This window comes from Pelobates fuscus, chromosome 5 (assembly GCF_036172605.1).
Source record: "Pelobates fuscus isolate aPelFus1 chromosome 5, aPelFus1.pri, whole genome shotgun sequence".
Lineage (NCBI taxonomy): Eukaryota > Metazoa > Chordata > Amphibia > Anura > Pelobatidae > Pelobates > Pelobates fuscus.
Genome location: NC_086321.1, coordinates 168,672,318 through 168,687,300, shown reverse-complemented (window position 1 = coordinate 168,687,300; position 14,983 = coordinate 168,672,318). Strand labels below are relative to the sequence as shown.

The window sequence follows — 14,983 nt, the reverse complement described above, 5'->3', positions numbered from 1 at the left end:
TTGCTTTACTAGACCTTTACTTGACCTTCCATGCGTGACTCTTTTGCTTTTCATTTAGTAAGAACTCTACATTGATTAACGCTTCCTTGCGGTGGAACAGTTTGTTCGTTCGTAATGGTACATGGTTGCTAAGAGAACAAACTTAATGGGTGATTTTGATGAATATCTAAGACTGGGATACTCTGATTTTTGCAGTTCATCTGCGTGTGTGGAAATCTCTTATGATTTAATTTGTTTTCGTCTTCCTTTGAGCCTGCATAGTTCTAATTTACATACACCTTGACATACCAATTAAAATAAGCACTCAGCTAGGATTTTTTGGGTAAATCTGAAAACCTACCGTTCAGACTGAGGCCTAGAAAAACATTATCTGGCTCCAAATCTTTTGCCTTTTGTTTTTATCTCATAGGACTGTTTTTTTTTTTTTTTTAAGGAGACAGATTGAATAGAATGGCCAAATCTCGTATTAAAGGCAACTCTGTCATGTAATATACCCCTGCTTTGTCCAGCCTATTTAGGCCTACCTCCAACTCATTTGGGGTTGTACTGGTACCATTGGGTCTTTATTCAGTATTCCACCTTCTTAATGTTTCCAAGATGGTGGTCACTGGAAATCTCTGCCTTTGCCCTTCCTGTGGCAAACATCCGGTACAAAAATATGTTAAAAGAACTCCTATCAAGTTTGGCAATACAAACGTGGGGGTAACCCCAAATTGATTATATACAGACAACGAAAAAATATTCCCAACCATACAAAATAATAAAGCATAACGTTAATTGATTCATACACATGAAAGAAAATGAAAGATAAAAACATATTAAATGTACATACAGTACATTAAGATGTCAGCCATGAAAGAAATAATGTGTCATGCTGCTATTTTGTTAAAAGGCATCATTGGAGCAATAGAGGGGAATACATATATAAATAGAACATCAAGTAAATATTTGATGACACAATGTGAAACAAAGCATATATAATAAATAATGAAAAATCTAAATACATTTTAAATGAGTCCGTATAAGAGCGAAGGACTTAAAACCAAAACCTTATGAAAAGAGACACACTGTGTCAAGTACACAAAAAGCTAGAAATGTATAAAAGTACTGATACAACACTGTCGGAAGTGACACATTGCTGGAGGGAGGAAAGTATTAAGTTGACCAGCAAATGACAAAGTTGTCAAAGGACATAGAGCTAGACTACGGTTACCACCTTTCTTGGGGAAAAATACCGGCCATGTTAATTTGCGTAATTAATTATGTATGTGTGACATCACAGGACACAACATCACTAGATGTTATGTAACAGGGAGTGACATAAGAGAAAAAAAAATCTGTTGGGAAGAGGAAAGTTTCCTAAATCGCTAAAATACTAATTACAATGAATACTGTGTCTGACTGTGTGTAGCAGTGAGTGTAAGTGTGCATACTGTGTTGGTGTAGTATTGTGTGTATACCGTATCTGATTGTGAATGCTGTGTGTGTTTGTGGCAGTGTGTCATAATGTGTATACCGTGTCTGATTGCAGGTGTAGTCATACAGTCATACGCACATAAAAATTTGGTTAATGGCATTTACTGTCCTGACAGGAAACGTTGTGCCGAGCAACATTACCGTCCTGACAGGAACATTTTTACTGGTAGTTGTGCCAGTAAAATACCAGCCAGATGGCAACCCTAAACTTTAACCAGGGGTGGGCAATCTTTGGTTCTCCAAATGTTCTGAACTAGATGTCCCATACTGCTCTTGCATCCATAATGCTGGCAAAGCATCAGGGGATATGTAGTCCACAACACCTGGAGTGCCGAAGTTTGCCCATCCCTGAGCTAGACTAAAGCACCACCCTTTGCCAATCTATATCAACCTGCAGGTTACATGGAAGGAAAGTAGTCCCTACTTATCCATGTGTACAACGGTTTAAAAATAATCCATTAGAATAAAATAAAATCGAGGTTGCACAGGGGCACTAGTACAGCAATACACATTAATTTGAAAGAAAGAAAGAAACTCTTTAAGTTGAAGCTCATTTGAGTATGCCCCTCCTGCCTTCTTATTTTAGTCACTTTAACTTAATGTTCTAAATATTATTTTTTTCTTCTCTCTCTATAATATAGTGAATTTATGCAGAATATATTGGTGCTATATAAATACATATTTTCCAACTTTGGCAATAGTCGGGGCAAGTCTGTTGTGCGGGGTGACACAGCACAATGGCAATGTTTTGGTCCATAAAGGGGAGTTTCATTCTAGAACATTTTCACAAGGTGACCAGCTGCCCAGTGAGGTGGCAATCCAAGGTGAGTGCTATCTATCCATGTAGGTGCAATAAAAGTCTGCTTGGATCAGTATAGCTTCGATTTAGCTCCAATGTTGTCCCTTGCCTGGAGCCAGTCACTTTAAATCAAGACTGCAGCAAAATAACCTCTTCGTGTCTTGGACGCTTGATGCACACCCAAAAAGGTCTATATAAATACACACATTTATATAGAATGACCACCAGCAATATTTTCACTCTATACAAATCAACAGTAAATATTAAAGTAAATTTTGCACATTCATTGTGACCTGCTTAGGTACTAAATAATTACACATTAAAAGTTAAAGGGAATCTCCAGTGCCAGGAAAACAATCATTAGCGCACCCCATAGGAAAGCATTGAAAGCGATTTTCAATGCTTTCCTATGGGGAATTGAGCGACGCTGGAGGTCCTCACACAGCGTGAGGACGTTCTAGCACAGATAATCTGTGCTATAGAGCAGGAAGTTCCCTCTAGTGGCTGTCTAATAGACAGCCACTAGGGGAGTACTTAACCCTGCAAAGGTAATTATTGCAGTTTATAAAAAACTGCAATAATTACACTTGCAGGGTTAAGAGTAGTGGGAGTTGGCACCCAGACCACTCCAATGGGCAGAAGTGGTCAGGGTGCCTGGAGTGTCCCTTTAAGATTAAAATCCATAATTTTAATGTGTATTTTCAGATGAGGTGCTTACCACTCTACCGTCATCTACATTTTCATATATTCGATACATTGGAAGCAAATAATAATTACATGTGGTTAAGTTTTCAACTTCCTCATGTGTACAATAATAAATATCACCACATTGTGGCTTTTTGACATCCTGTGTTTGCATTGTTTGAGACTTAATAATATAGACATTTTACTCCCCTTTGATTATACCTGTGAGTACTCCGTATTGCTGGTCACTGTATACTGCTTTTTAGTTCTTAGGACTGAGATATTGAAACTGTAGTCCATGGCTGGTTTGGGATCTTTTGGGTAGTAGCCATGCTATGGTTAAAAAAAAAAGTGTTTAAAACGGTGTGCATTGCTAAGAGTATGCAGAAATGCAGTGTGAAGTCTGAAACATGATATCTATCTTCTCATTTGCTTATCAACCTGGGAACTCTGGGATAGTTGTGGAAACATAATGGCTCAAGTTCCTATGCCAGAGAATAACCCTTCAAATTAAAACTTGAGATATGCAGGTGATGCATCACAGTAATTTGTTTGTATTTGTACTGTGGGAGTTGCATCATACTTCGCCTCACGTGATCTTTTTGGTACCTAGTTAAGTTTTAGGAATTGAAGATGTAAAGATTCCATGTCAACAGTGTTAAACTGACTTCAATGCTATGGATGAATGGTCACATTCTTTTGCTGCTATCTGAGTGAGAGGATGTTTTCAGATTAAATTGATACAAGGAAGATAGATATGGTCTACGTTTTTCACTAAGAATACAGTTTGGAAACTAGATTTAATTTTTTAACATCAGTGAGTCGTAAATCGTAGTTAAATGTATCTCTTTTATGTAATAATGATATCTACATTATGAAAGCTGGGATAAATCCTACAATAAAACAAAACATATGGCTGTATTAACTCTAATGTAATATTCCGTAAATAATTGAAATGCATGTGAGCGCTGCAATTTGAAATGAAATCCTCTTTTTCTTGCCTTTGAGTCAGTGGGTTATCCAGTTTACCCACTGCATTTAGTCTAATAAATTAGCTGAGGCCACTCATATGACAAGGCTTATCCCCAGCGTGTAAGCAGTGTGATGACAGAGGAAGTATCCTTGTCTGTGCAGGAGATCTGTAAATTATACATGCTGCTCTGATCAACGGGTGCTGTGCAGTACATAGCTTTCCTAGCCACCAGCATGTCCAATTTAGTGTGTTGAGAACATGGAGTATTACTACATGCCTCGTTTTCTAAAATGTTTACTGAGCTGCTGGGTAAGTTATAGGACTTGTTCATTTACAATATTAGATTCAGTATCACACAGTTTGTGTACCCTATATTTATTTGAGTCTAAACAATATGTAGATAGATGTAACTGTGAAGAAAACTGTTGTTTTTGCATATCTTAGGGAGTCGGAGAAAACACAAATTATGACATAATTAACACATAGTAAACCAGTTGTATCCAGAAATTCAAAATAGTAATGTGTACGAATATAGATAGAGCATGTAGGATAAAACTTTTATCTGGAAATTTACTTTACTATTTAATGTTTAAACATGGCAACTAATGTTCAACTTCAGATTTAATCATCTTTTAGTATAGTTTGTGTGATAACATGATACCGTTTTGTTTAGTTTGTACGTTATTGTTATGAACAACATCTAACATTTATGACTAACTACTGTGATCTTCACAATGTCTATTAGACCCTTTATAACACGTCTTTCAGGCTCATCTTGATGGGATTTGCTTTTAACCCATGATATGAAGAGGTTAAAATCTAGTTTTGGTTAATAATACAGCGATGCTCACACAATTCTTTGCAATATCTACCACTGAATTCTTTGATTCTCATATTTTTATTAAAATATCTGGTCTATTACTGAACTCTGTTGTCATCACAGTTTTATTACAATATCTTGCTGTAATAAAACTACAATTGAACGCTATGATCATGTCAGTGTTCTAATTAAAGTATCTAGTGTCCACTACTGAATTCTAAGCTGAGCCTGGTCTTTGTGGGATTTCAGGAAGAACTGACCGCTGATTGGACTTGCTGAAATATTCTGTAACACTGTATACTGCAGTGTGGTCATAACCAGCATGGTATAACAAATTGTTTTATTAAACAATATAAATGCAGAAATTCCCTTATATGCATGTTGTTCTTGTGAAATTATGAAAGGCCAGGCTGGCAGGCGATGGCACCAGGGCTGTTTGTAATCGTATAAGCTCAGTGTGCCTGGCAACAGAAAGCAAGTAATTCTGAAAGATCTATCTGTCAGTGACAATATAGTCTGAGTAGCTCGAGAAACAAGATTATTTCACTCTTATAAATGTCACATCTGCTGTCTGTGTACAGGAAGAGATACTTTATCTTAGCATAGATACTAGTTGGGTTGCAAGGCAATTAAATAGTATTTTTATAGGATCGTCATGGGTTGGTTAATTCAGACGAGTGAATCACAAATCTATATTTACTTTGTTTCCATCATTAATAAAAACACTTCTAGGGATACGAGCCTGCCGGCTGTTCATACTTGCTATATAAGCAGACTTTTAAACTGTTAGTGGTAGCCATTTAATAATCATATTTTTATTGAAGGGTAAAAAAAAAAAAGACATAATGTCATTAATATAAAGAAGCATACATATACATACCGAGTTGCAATAGCCCTTCTTAGAAATACATTTTGAAACCCCCCCCCCGGGAAAAAAAAAAAAGGGAGGGGAGAAACAAGAATGTTTGCTCCCCAAACATTAAAAGAGATGGAAGTTCAGAGAATACACACAAGTAGCAAATACATTTTAATGCATGATCCATGAGCTCCTTTCTGATTTATTTTTTAAGCTGGGACATACATAATTGTCACGATTTCCTTGATAGATATTGATGATCGGAGAGAAATTATGAGAGGGTTGGGGGTATAATAGTGTATGCCATGGGCACCTGTGATTTTAGAGAATACTTGTTTCCTGAGGTCCTATAGCTTGCGGGTCAACATCCTATCTGATTCAGTAGCACGGACAAACAAAAAAAACATTTATTGCACACATTCTAAATCATGAGCAGTTTACACATTTAAGTTTTTTAGGTCAATCTTAAAATTGGGCAGACGGAGAGTGAAATGGTTTATCGTAGATGTAATCTTTATAGTAAAGAACTTTTTTTTAAAAGTTCCTTTTTGGCCTCCATCAATATTAATGGATCATTCAGCATAAAGTTAAGTTGCCAGTATTTGGAGAATTGTGGGGGTAATTGAAAATGTCAGGAAGCATGATCTGGCCATGCGATTTCAGGAATTTGAGAGAGAGGGTAGGCAAGGCACTGCAAAATTAAAACAGTCAATATAAGCATATGGATTATGATGGGTAGAAGAAAAATGTGTAACCTTGACTAGTAGGATTCTAAAGTGGGCTAAATTACAATAAAGAAGATGAACTAAAGGACCTATCTAGCCAAATGTCCAGGAAAATATTGGTCTAGTTGTTCTGAGTTTATAGCTGTCTTGATTAAATAAGAAGCAAGTTAACTGGTTATAAAAGTGGAGGGCTACTTTTAAAAAAGGGGGAGGAGGGGAAGTGGGGGCGTGTTGGTGGAGGGTGCATAGACGTTTAGTGAGATGACTGATTATGCAGTATACCCAATAGGAGCAAAAATCTGCCTTTTCTGTCATGTTTTTGAACAGAGGGTTCAAATGTTGAGTTGCGTAGGAGGATAGTAAAAATGTCTAGTTGGTGCAATAGAATGAATATTAGAATGAAATCCTCTCTCACAAACTTTGGCCTATAGGCACGCATAAAAAGAGTCTCTTGTAAAAAGATCATACACTCTAATACGAATATAATACCTCATTGCTGTGCTTCTTTCTCTTAGAATTTAATCCTTTTGGTATTATGTGTCATGATCCTAAAAGCCATACCGGTTAGTTTGAGGGAGTTGCCCGTGAACATGAAGATATGAGCATGAGTTACCCATTGTAGAGTGTTGAGACAGGAGCCGCATTGTTGGTTATGGAGCTGTGTCAATCTGAAAAACTAGAATTCAGGTACAGTGCCTTGGAGAGCAATAAAGTACTGAAAAAATTAAAGAGGGCGAAATGGGGAAAAGTAAAAAGAAAGAGATGGGAGGATAATGGAAAAATAACAAGGCATATGCACATTTGCAGAATAAAAAAAAAATGATTTGCATCTAAATAATGCAGAGGATAAAGCACCAGTAGGAGACCAGCAGGAGGGGAGCACACTGAGCAGCACTCCCCTCCTGCCGGTCATTCCTTGTAACGTGGCCGAGCCACAGACCGTAGAAGAGCTTTTTTCCCTTTGCCCGGTCTGTAAGGAAGTGTGTGCACGAAGCGCCCTGATCTGCTTCCTGTTAGACCGGGGTAAGGAAAGCAGACTCCTCTGTAGCAGTCTGCAGCTCAGTCACGCTACACTGGGGAGGTAAGCTGGCACATGGGAGAGAGGTGGTAAGACAAATAGAGGAAGTGGAGAAAATGAGACACATGGTGGTACTAGAGGCATGAGAAAAATGAGACGATTGGGGGAATGAGACACATGGGGGAGCTGATGGAATGAGACATCTGAATGGGGAGGGGCTTTGGTTCTCTTGAATATTTCTAACATTTAACATGAGGACTCTTCTCAATGTATTGGTTCAAATGCAGACATTGAGTCAAAAATCAGCTTATGTCAGTAAATGTTTATAGTTAATCAATGATATATATACATGTCAGAAGTAAGGTTGTAAAATGTCTGTTTAACCTAAGACGAACAGAATTGAGGGGTGTTTTATTGACTTAAGATAACATGTTCACAATCCTGTACTTTGTAACAAATTCTGCAAGCTTGCTAAAATTATGGAGATTTGTCTTTAAATTACAGTGTTTTCCAAAGTAATGTGAGCTTTGACCATAGCAATCCTCATTGACATAATTAAAGGAACACTATTTGTATTCCTGACCCTGTGGTGTTAAAAACACATGTAGGGACCCTGGCCCCCCTTACTGATAGAAAAGCATTGGATCGGCTGAGATTGTCAGTTCTGATGATCTCAGCCAAGGGGAAAGGCAACCAGAGAAATCTCAACCAGAGAAAAGGCAGTGTTAACATTGCAGCCTATGGATACCTTCACTGGCCACTCCTCCTATGGCTGCAAGAGGTGCTTCCTGGGGCAGTGCTGCACAGTATGCCGCACTGCCATTCAGTGTCTCCACCCTCTGCATGGAGACACTGAACTTTCCTCCTAGAGATGCATTGACTAAATGCAGGTCTATGAGGAGATGCTGAATGGCCAGAGCTGTGTTTGGCTTGTGCTGGCTCGGCCAATTATTTGCCTCCTTGACAAGCTCAGCCTTCTGATTGGCTGAGATAAACACTTCTAATGATGTCAGCCAAGCAGGCAACTCGGGGGCAGAGCCAGCAGCAGCATACTGCAATATTTAGGGGCACGGGGGGAGGGGGCGGAGCATGGGGTCTAGATGGTGGTTTTACCACTATAGGGTCAGGAATACATTTGTGTTCCTGACCCTGTAGTGTTCCTTTAACATTTAAGCTAATATGAGTAGATACAGAATACATATATATTATTATGACTGGTTGTATTTCTTATACTAAAAAGGTCTTATTTATAGAACGCCAACAAATTCCGCAGTGCTGTACCTTACCTTATCTTACCTTACCTTACCTTACTTTACCCTAATAGATGTAGTCGTATATCTACTAAACATAGTCTTATTTCTTCTTACCATATGCATAATTATTAATAAAAGCAAAGGTGATTTTTTTGGGAAAAAAATAAACCGTTCAACAGATTCTCCACCATCCTTTAAGCGTTTGTGCCTCACTTTTATTTGAGTTGCACTCCTTACATCGTCCCCTATGCCTTCTGAATCATCCAAATAGTTTTTGTGGAGGGATGTTCAAGTTTGATGCAAATTTGTATACAGATTCATCGCTCTACTCCCTCAGTCATTTTGAAAGCGGCGGCCACACAGTACACACGTCTAGCACCCCCATCGACTAGTACAGTGAAGTTGTCATTGTTCATGCATGTGCATTCCCATCCACTCTTCTCAGCTGCACGGTTACATTGATATTGCGCAAACCTTTCTTGTTATATTAAAATTAGCTTGGCTTTTTTCTGGAAAGATCGTACATTTATTGTTTATTTGGGGTAGAAAATGTTTTTTTTTAATTTTTTTATTTTATATATTTATATATATATATATATTCATTCCGTGGCAATCGAAGACAATGGAGACTCTGAGCAATCACGTTCCTAACTCCCTGTAGCTAAAGTACCAGAGGTTGTTTATCTGTTCTTTTAAGTAATGACTCTTATATCAGCAAGAATATGGTTTGACTGAACATTGGGAATTCCTGAAGGATAAAGAGGTTTATATAGGTCACTGTCAACAAGCAGGCTAGCACATCTGGAAGACGCATGGAACAGCAGTTCTGTAAAGTTTTGCGTTTTCACTATAAATTCATCTTAACCCTGTTGTTCATCTTCCCTGGCAGGTAAAGTGTTAAGTCCATTGCTGCTCCTGTGACTCATACCTACTTCGCATTGTGTAAATTACCGGTAGGTTTTTTTAGTAGGTGGAAAAAACTTTTTAAGTGTGTTTCTATTTTAAGAAACACATTTCATTTCACATTTCACCTCTGCTTGTTTCAAGGTGTAGTAGTAGTATTTGTAAATTGTTTTGCGTAGCGAATTACCATGGGAAGTCAGGAGCAAGAAGCTTACAGTTTTGTTTTGCACGTGAATTTACAATGTGAATTTGGCGGGTCAAGTTAGAAAAGTAAAATGTTTGCAAAGTGATACCCTAGTTTAAGCACCAGGAAAACATGAGTGGACTGCAAGATTAAGTGGGTGTACTGTATTCTGGAGATTCAGATAAAGGTTTCTTCCCTGGGTTAGGGTGGAGCAAGTACATTCCATAGACACAGGCAGGAACAAGTATCCTGTCTAGATTTTAGCTTCAAAGTAGAACTGTCTGCAGACACAATACAGGCTAGTTCCTACACTAATAGCCAGGACATAGAAGCTTGTTTTTTTTTTTTCCACTTTCCATTGTTAATTAGAAACCTTCTGCTCAGATTTTAATCATGATTGTATTAATGGGTTCTACAGAACTTGACAGTGCTCTGTAAATTTAAAAAATGTAATTAAACTCCGTTTTTATGTATTTAGATTTATTTTATATATTAATAATGGTAATTTAAATGTATGCTTTATAAGTACCATTAATGTCCACCAGAGGGAACTACACCCATAATGAATGATTTGTTGGGTCAGCTGGAAAATCTACAGTAGGTCGGCCATAAATGTGCATCTACCATGGCAATCATTATTGACAAGTTCTCAAAGGAAATCAAGCGTCAGCCTGAACCCATGTAGTAGAAATAATGTAGCTGGGGAATTCAGATATGATTGATTTAGATTGGGTTAGACATGGCAAAAGTAAATTAAATAAATGTATTTCGCATTTTGGTTAACAGGCGCATGACAAGATCAGTTTGTCTACTTAAAAGTTTGTCTCAGTTTTCTTACGTAAAAGGGAATAGTTAGATTTCTACAGGGATATCCACTAAAGTGAGAATTGCTAGGAATTGAAAGTGAATTTACAATGTTTAAGCTAAAGTAGCGGACCTGAAGCATAACTGACTTGGACTTTTTTTCTTTTCTTTCCCCAATCTCATGATTTCAGCCTTAAATTTGAAATTCACTTTGAATGCTTAGCAATTCTCCCTTTAGTGAATAGCCCTGATAATGTTGTTGTAAAATTTTAAGTATGAGCTGTAAATGGAAGCTGTAGAACAATTATTGCTTTGCTCAGTGTTAATGAACTGGAGGTTGCTGTGACACACTACAGGAAGGGGTGTGAAAAAAGCACGCATATCACCAACAATGTGCTCAACTGTACGAGAAACCAGGAACAAGGGGATCCAGTAAGTTGTCAAGTAAGTAATGTCAAGTCGTCTAAAACGGTTTCACTACTTACGGTGGGGTGGTGCTAGGCCACTCTGGCACCATAACCACTACACCAGGCTGTAATGGATATATAGTGCTGAGAGTATTGTTTTTGAAATGGGCGTCTGCAATGGCTAGCTTCAGGAAATGCTTCTAAAACAATACAGACAGAAACCTAAAATAAAATAACTGCATTCACCAATTTACTTCCCTATTTCCAGGCTGTTCCTAGTCAAAGATATTTGACTTCTTGTTACCAGTTATTTTCTTTGCTTAACTTGAATGCACTAATAAGAGTATGAATTGTGGCTGGCATAAGGCATGACATTCTGCCGGTGGAGTGGGATGGGAAATTGGGAATCCAGTTAAAGGAACACTATAGTCACCTAAATTACTTTAGCTAAATAAAGCAGTTTTAGTGTATAGATCATTCCCCTGCAATTTCACTGCTCAATTCACTGTCATTTAGGAGTTAAATCACTTTGTTTCTGTTTACGCAGCCCTAGCCACACCTCCCCTGGCTATGATTGACAAAGCCTGCATGAAAAAAAACTGGTTTCACTTTCAAACAGATGTAATTTACCTTAAATAATTGTATCTCAATCTCTAAATTGAACTTTAATCACATACAGGAGGCTCTTGCAGGGTCTAGCAAGCTATTAACATAGCAGGGGATAAGAAAATCTTAATTAAACAGAACTTGCAATAAAGAAAGCCTAAATAGGGCTCTCTTTACAGGAAGTGTTTATGGAAGGCAGTGCAAGTCACATGCAGGGAGGTGTGACTAGGGTTCATAAACAAAGATTTAACTTCTAAATGGCAGAGGATTGAGCAGTGAGGCTGCAGGGGTATGTTCTATACACCAAAACTGCTTCATTAAGCTAAAGTTGTTCAGGTGACTATAGTGTCCCTTTAACTGGCCTTCTGGATGCAACACGCAGACAGGTGCAGTGACAATGTTTTCACTAATATGGAATACATACAAAACACTTTTTTAGATTTTTAATTTTGAGAACAGCCCTGTGGTTTTTCAATAAGAAAGTATGTAGGTGGTGATACATATTGCATATAACGTTTTAAACAAGTAGATTCATTTAATGCTTTGGTACAGAACACGGTAATGCCTAAGGCAAAGTATGAAATGTCAGAATGACTTCAATATTTGCCTAGGCAAAGCATACATTGTAGTTCTCCAAGAAGTTATTTAGATTGGCATATGGAAATAATATATATTGCAGGAATTGAAATGCTAAATATGAGATTGTAGAAAATTAATAACAGAAAAACGATTTACAAGCTTTAGGCCAAAATAGCACGGTTAACGTTTTACATAAATCTGTCTTTTAATGCAACCCACTTGTACTGAAATTTTAAAAAGTGAATAACTAGACATATATACCGAAAACTGGTGGAAAAAAGGGAAGTTTGTTTTGGGCTGACTAACCATTTCAAAAACTATGTAAGAAAGGCATGTGGGCGCTTTCAGCTTGTCACCAGTGCCCACTCAATGGCTTCCACATTGAAACTTTCGGACTCTGCTGGAAGACAGAGAATGAGTTGACGTGTGCCGTGTTCATACTTTTTGGGGATCAAATGGTTTAAACCATTAAGGTAAGGCAGCTCACAATATATAAATATTCCAATTTAGATTTTATTGGTTTTCCAAATATAACTGGGATACAGAAATAAGAGAAGAGTGGGGAAGTCATCAAAGGTGTTATTCAATCACCTCGGCACAGTGGCGGATCCAGAGCCTGATCTCGGGAGGGGCACTTGTAGATTATTTAAAGAAATAACCCAGACACAATAACCACTACTGCTCAGTGTAGTGGTTATGGTGCCAACAGTGCCGGGACCCGCTCCCAGAGTAAGTAGTCAAACCATTTAAGAACAGTTTGACAACTTACCTGAGATCTGCTGGGAAATGGGGCTGTAGTAGGTGCAGTGTGTGTGTGTGTGTGTGTGGGGTGCAGTGTGTGTGTGTGTGGGGTGCAGTGTGTGTGTGTGTGGGGTGCAGTGTGTGTGTGTGGGGTGCAGTGTGTGTGTGTGTGGGGTGCAGTGTGTGTGTGTGTGGGGTGCAGTGTGTGTGTGTGTGGGGTGCAGTGTGTGTGTGTGTGTGTGTGTGGGGTGCAGTGTGTGTGTGTGTGTGTGTGGGGTGCAGTGTGTGTGTGTGTGTGTGGGGTGCAGTGTGTGTGTGTGTGTGTGTGTGGGGTGCAGTGTGTGTGTGTGTGTGTGTGTGTGTGTGGGGTGCAGTGTGTGTGTGTGTGTGTGTGTGGGGTGCAGTGTGTGTGTGTGTGTGTGTGTGGGGTGCAGTGTGTGTGTGTGTGGGGTGCAGTGTGTGTGTGTGTGTGTGTGTGGGGTGCAGTGTGTGTGTGTGTGTGTGTGTGTGGGGTGCAGTGTGTGTGTGTGTGTGTGTGGGGTGCAGTGTGTGTGTGTGTGGTGCAGTGTGTGTGTGTGTGTGTGTGTGTGTGTGGGGTGCAGTGTGTGTGTGTGTGTGTGTGTGGGGTGCAGTGTGTGTGTGTGTGTGTGTGGGGTGCAGTGTGTGTGTGTGTGTGAGTGTGGGGTGCAGTGTGTTGGGGGCAGTATTGTGTGTGTGACAGTTGCGCTGTGGGGGGGGGGGCAGTGTGTGTGTGGGAAATTTGTGTGTCTAGGGGGCTTATTTTTATAATATGTGTTGTTGTTTTAAATTTAATTAAAACAAATATGCATTATGCCCCCCCCCCCACCTTCTTACTTCACTCAGAGAGGAGGGGTACACTTCTCGATCCCTGGTGGTCCAGTGAGGAATCCCTGGTGAGAGTGAACTCTAGCCCCCAGCTCCAGGGCTAGAGTTCACTCTCGCGAGATCCGGAGCGTTGCCGTGGCACCGCTCCGTGCTCGCGCGAGTAGGACCCGGAGGAGCTGCAGGCTAAGCTCCCCGGGTCCTCTCTCCCACCCTCCCCTGCCGGGTGTCCGCACGGTGCCTGCAGACCGGTCCGTGAAGGTGCAGGGCTGGCACCTGCATGTGCTGATAGGGGAGACCCTTGGTTTTCTCAAGGGGGGAGACCCTTGGTTTTGCTCTCCAATAATTTACTCTGTTATCATACCTATGAGCAGTCCTGTGGGTTTTTTTTGCAATTCTTTCCATATTCCCATTGCTGTGTGGCTTAACTTTCCTATTCTCGCTTGGTTCCACATCAGCACTTCGTATTCTAATGTGGAGGACACCATAGCTATTCTTTCCACTTGGGTGGGCAGGTCATGGGTCTTCCAGTTTTTGTCTATTTGTGTGGACACCATGCTTAGTATAAGAGAGATATTATTTTAAGTGTAATTTTGGGTATCACGTCAGGAAACCGTTTTAGTAAGTATATTCTCAGTAAACCTCTTAAGATCATTTTGAACCTTATCTGGTGCCCTTCACTACATCCAACATACGGAAGCTCTCTGCTCTCAGCCAGCGATTTAAGCCCTACATCACTGGACTTGGCTTAGAAAATGAGCTGATGTTCTCAGCCAAATTGCTATCCCTTATCTGCAAGGCTTTGCTCAGGAAAGCGCTCTGTCAGATGTGTATTCCAACTCTGTATCACATGTGGTGGAAACAGGGAGCCATTCCCTGTGGACCCCAAGCAAGTAGTCAAACCATTCTCCTGGCACTATAACCACTACAGTATGCTTTAGTGGTTATGGTACTTCAAGTGTACATTTAAATATGCTGTAAACTTATTGATGCATATATGACTGAGGTTTAAAAGAATTTAAAAGGTATCTCAAGTTATTTGGGCCTCTCTTCTAGTATGTTTCTTTCTACGTCTAATCTCTGAATGCAGATGTTTGCATTAGAAGGGTTAATGTAACGAGTGAAGGCATAATTAATTTGCTATTCACACTGTAACCATTCATACTAAGGATACAATTAATCATTCTGACTTTCAAACAAGTATTTGGCTCACCCACCCACCCTTTTATTTATTTATTTTTCCTTTTTCTATGAAGGACGACAAAAACATTGTTGCGTGAGCCAGGTTTAATTCGGAAAGAGAAGGTAATTT

The 14,983-nt window shown here is 39.4% G+C and overlaps 1 protein-coding gene across 2 annotated transcripts in view; it reads left to right on the top strand.

Moving 5' to 3' along the window:
* Nucleotides 1-14,983, top strand: part of KIAA1671 (KIAA1671 ortholog) — a 177,851-nt gene that overhangs the window by 92,724 nt on the left and 70,144 nt on the right. The window contains exon 1 of one of the 2 annotated variants that reach the window (XM_063454649.1): nucleotides 4,156-4,241. The exons of the other annotated variant lie outside the window; for it this stretch is intronic. Coding sequence (XP_063310719.1) covers nucleotides 4,191-4,241 — 51 coding nt within the window. The 5' untranslated portion in view covers nucleotides 4,156-4,190. Of the gene's footprint in view, nucleotides 1-4,155; nucleotides 4,242-14,983 lie in introns of those variants that run through there. 2 annotated transcript variants of the gene reach the window in all.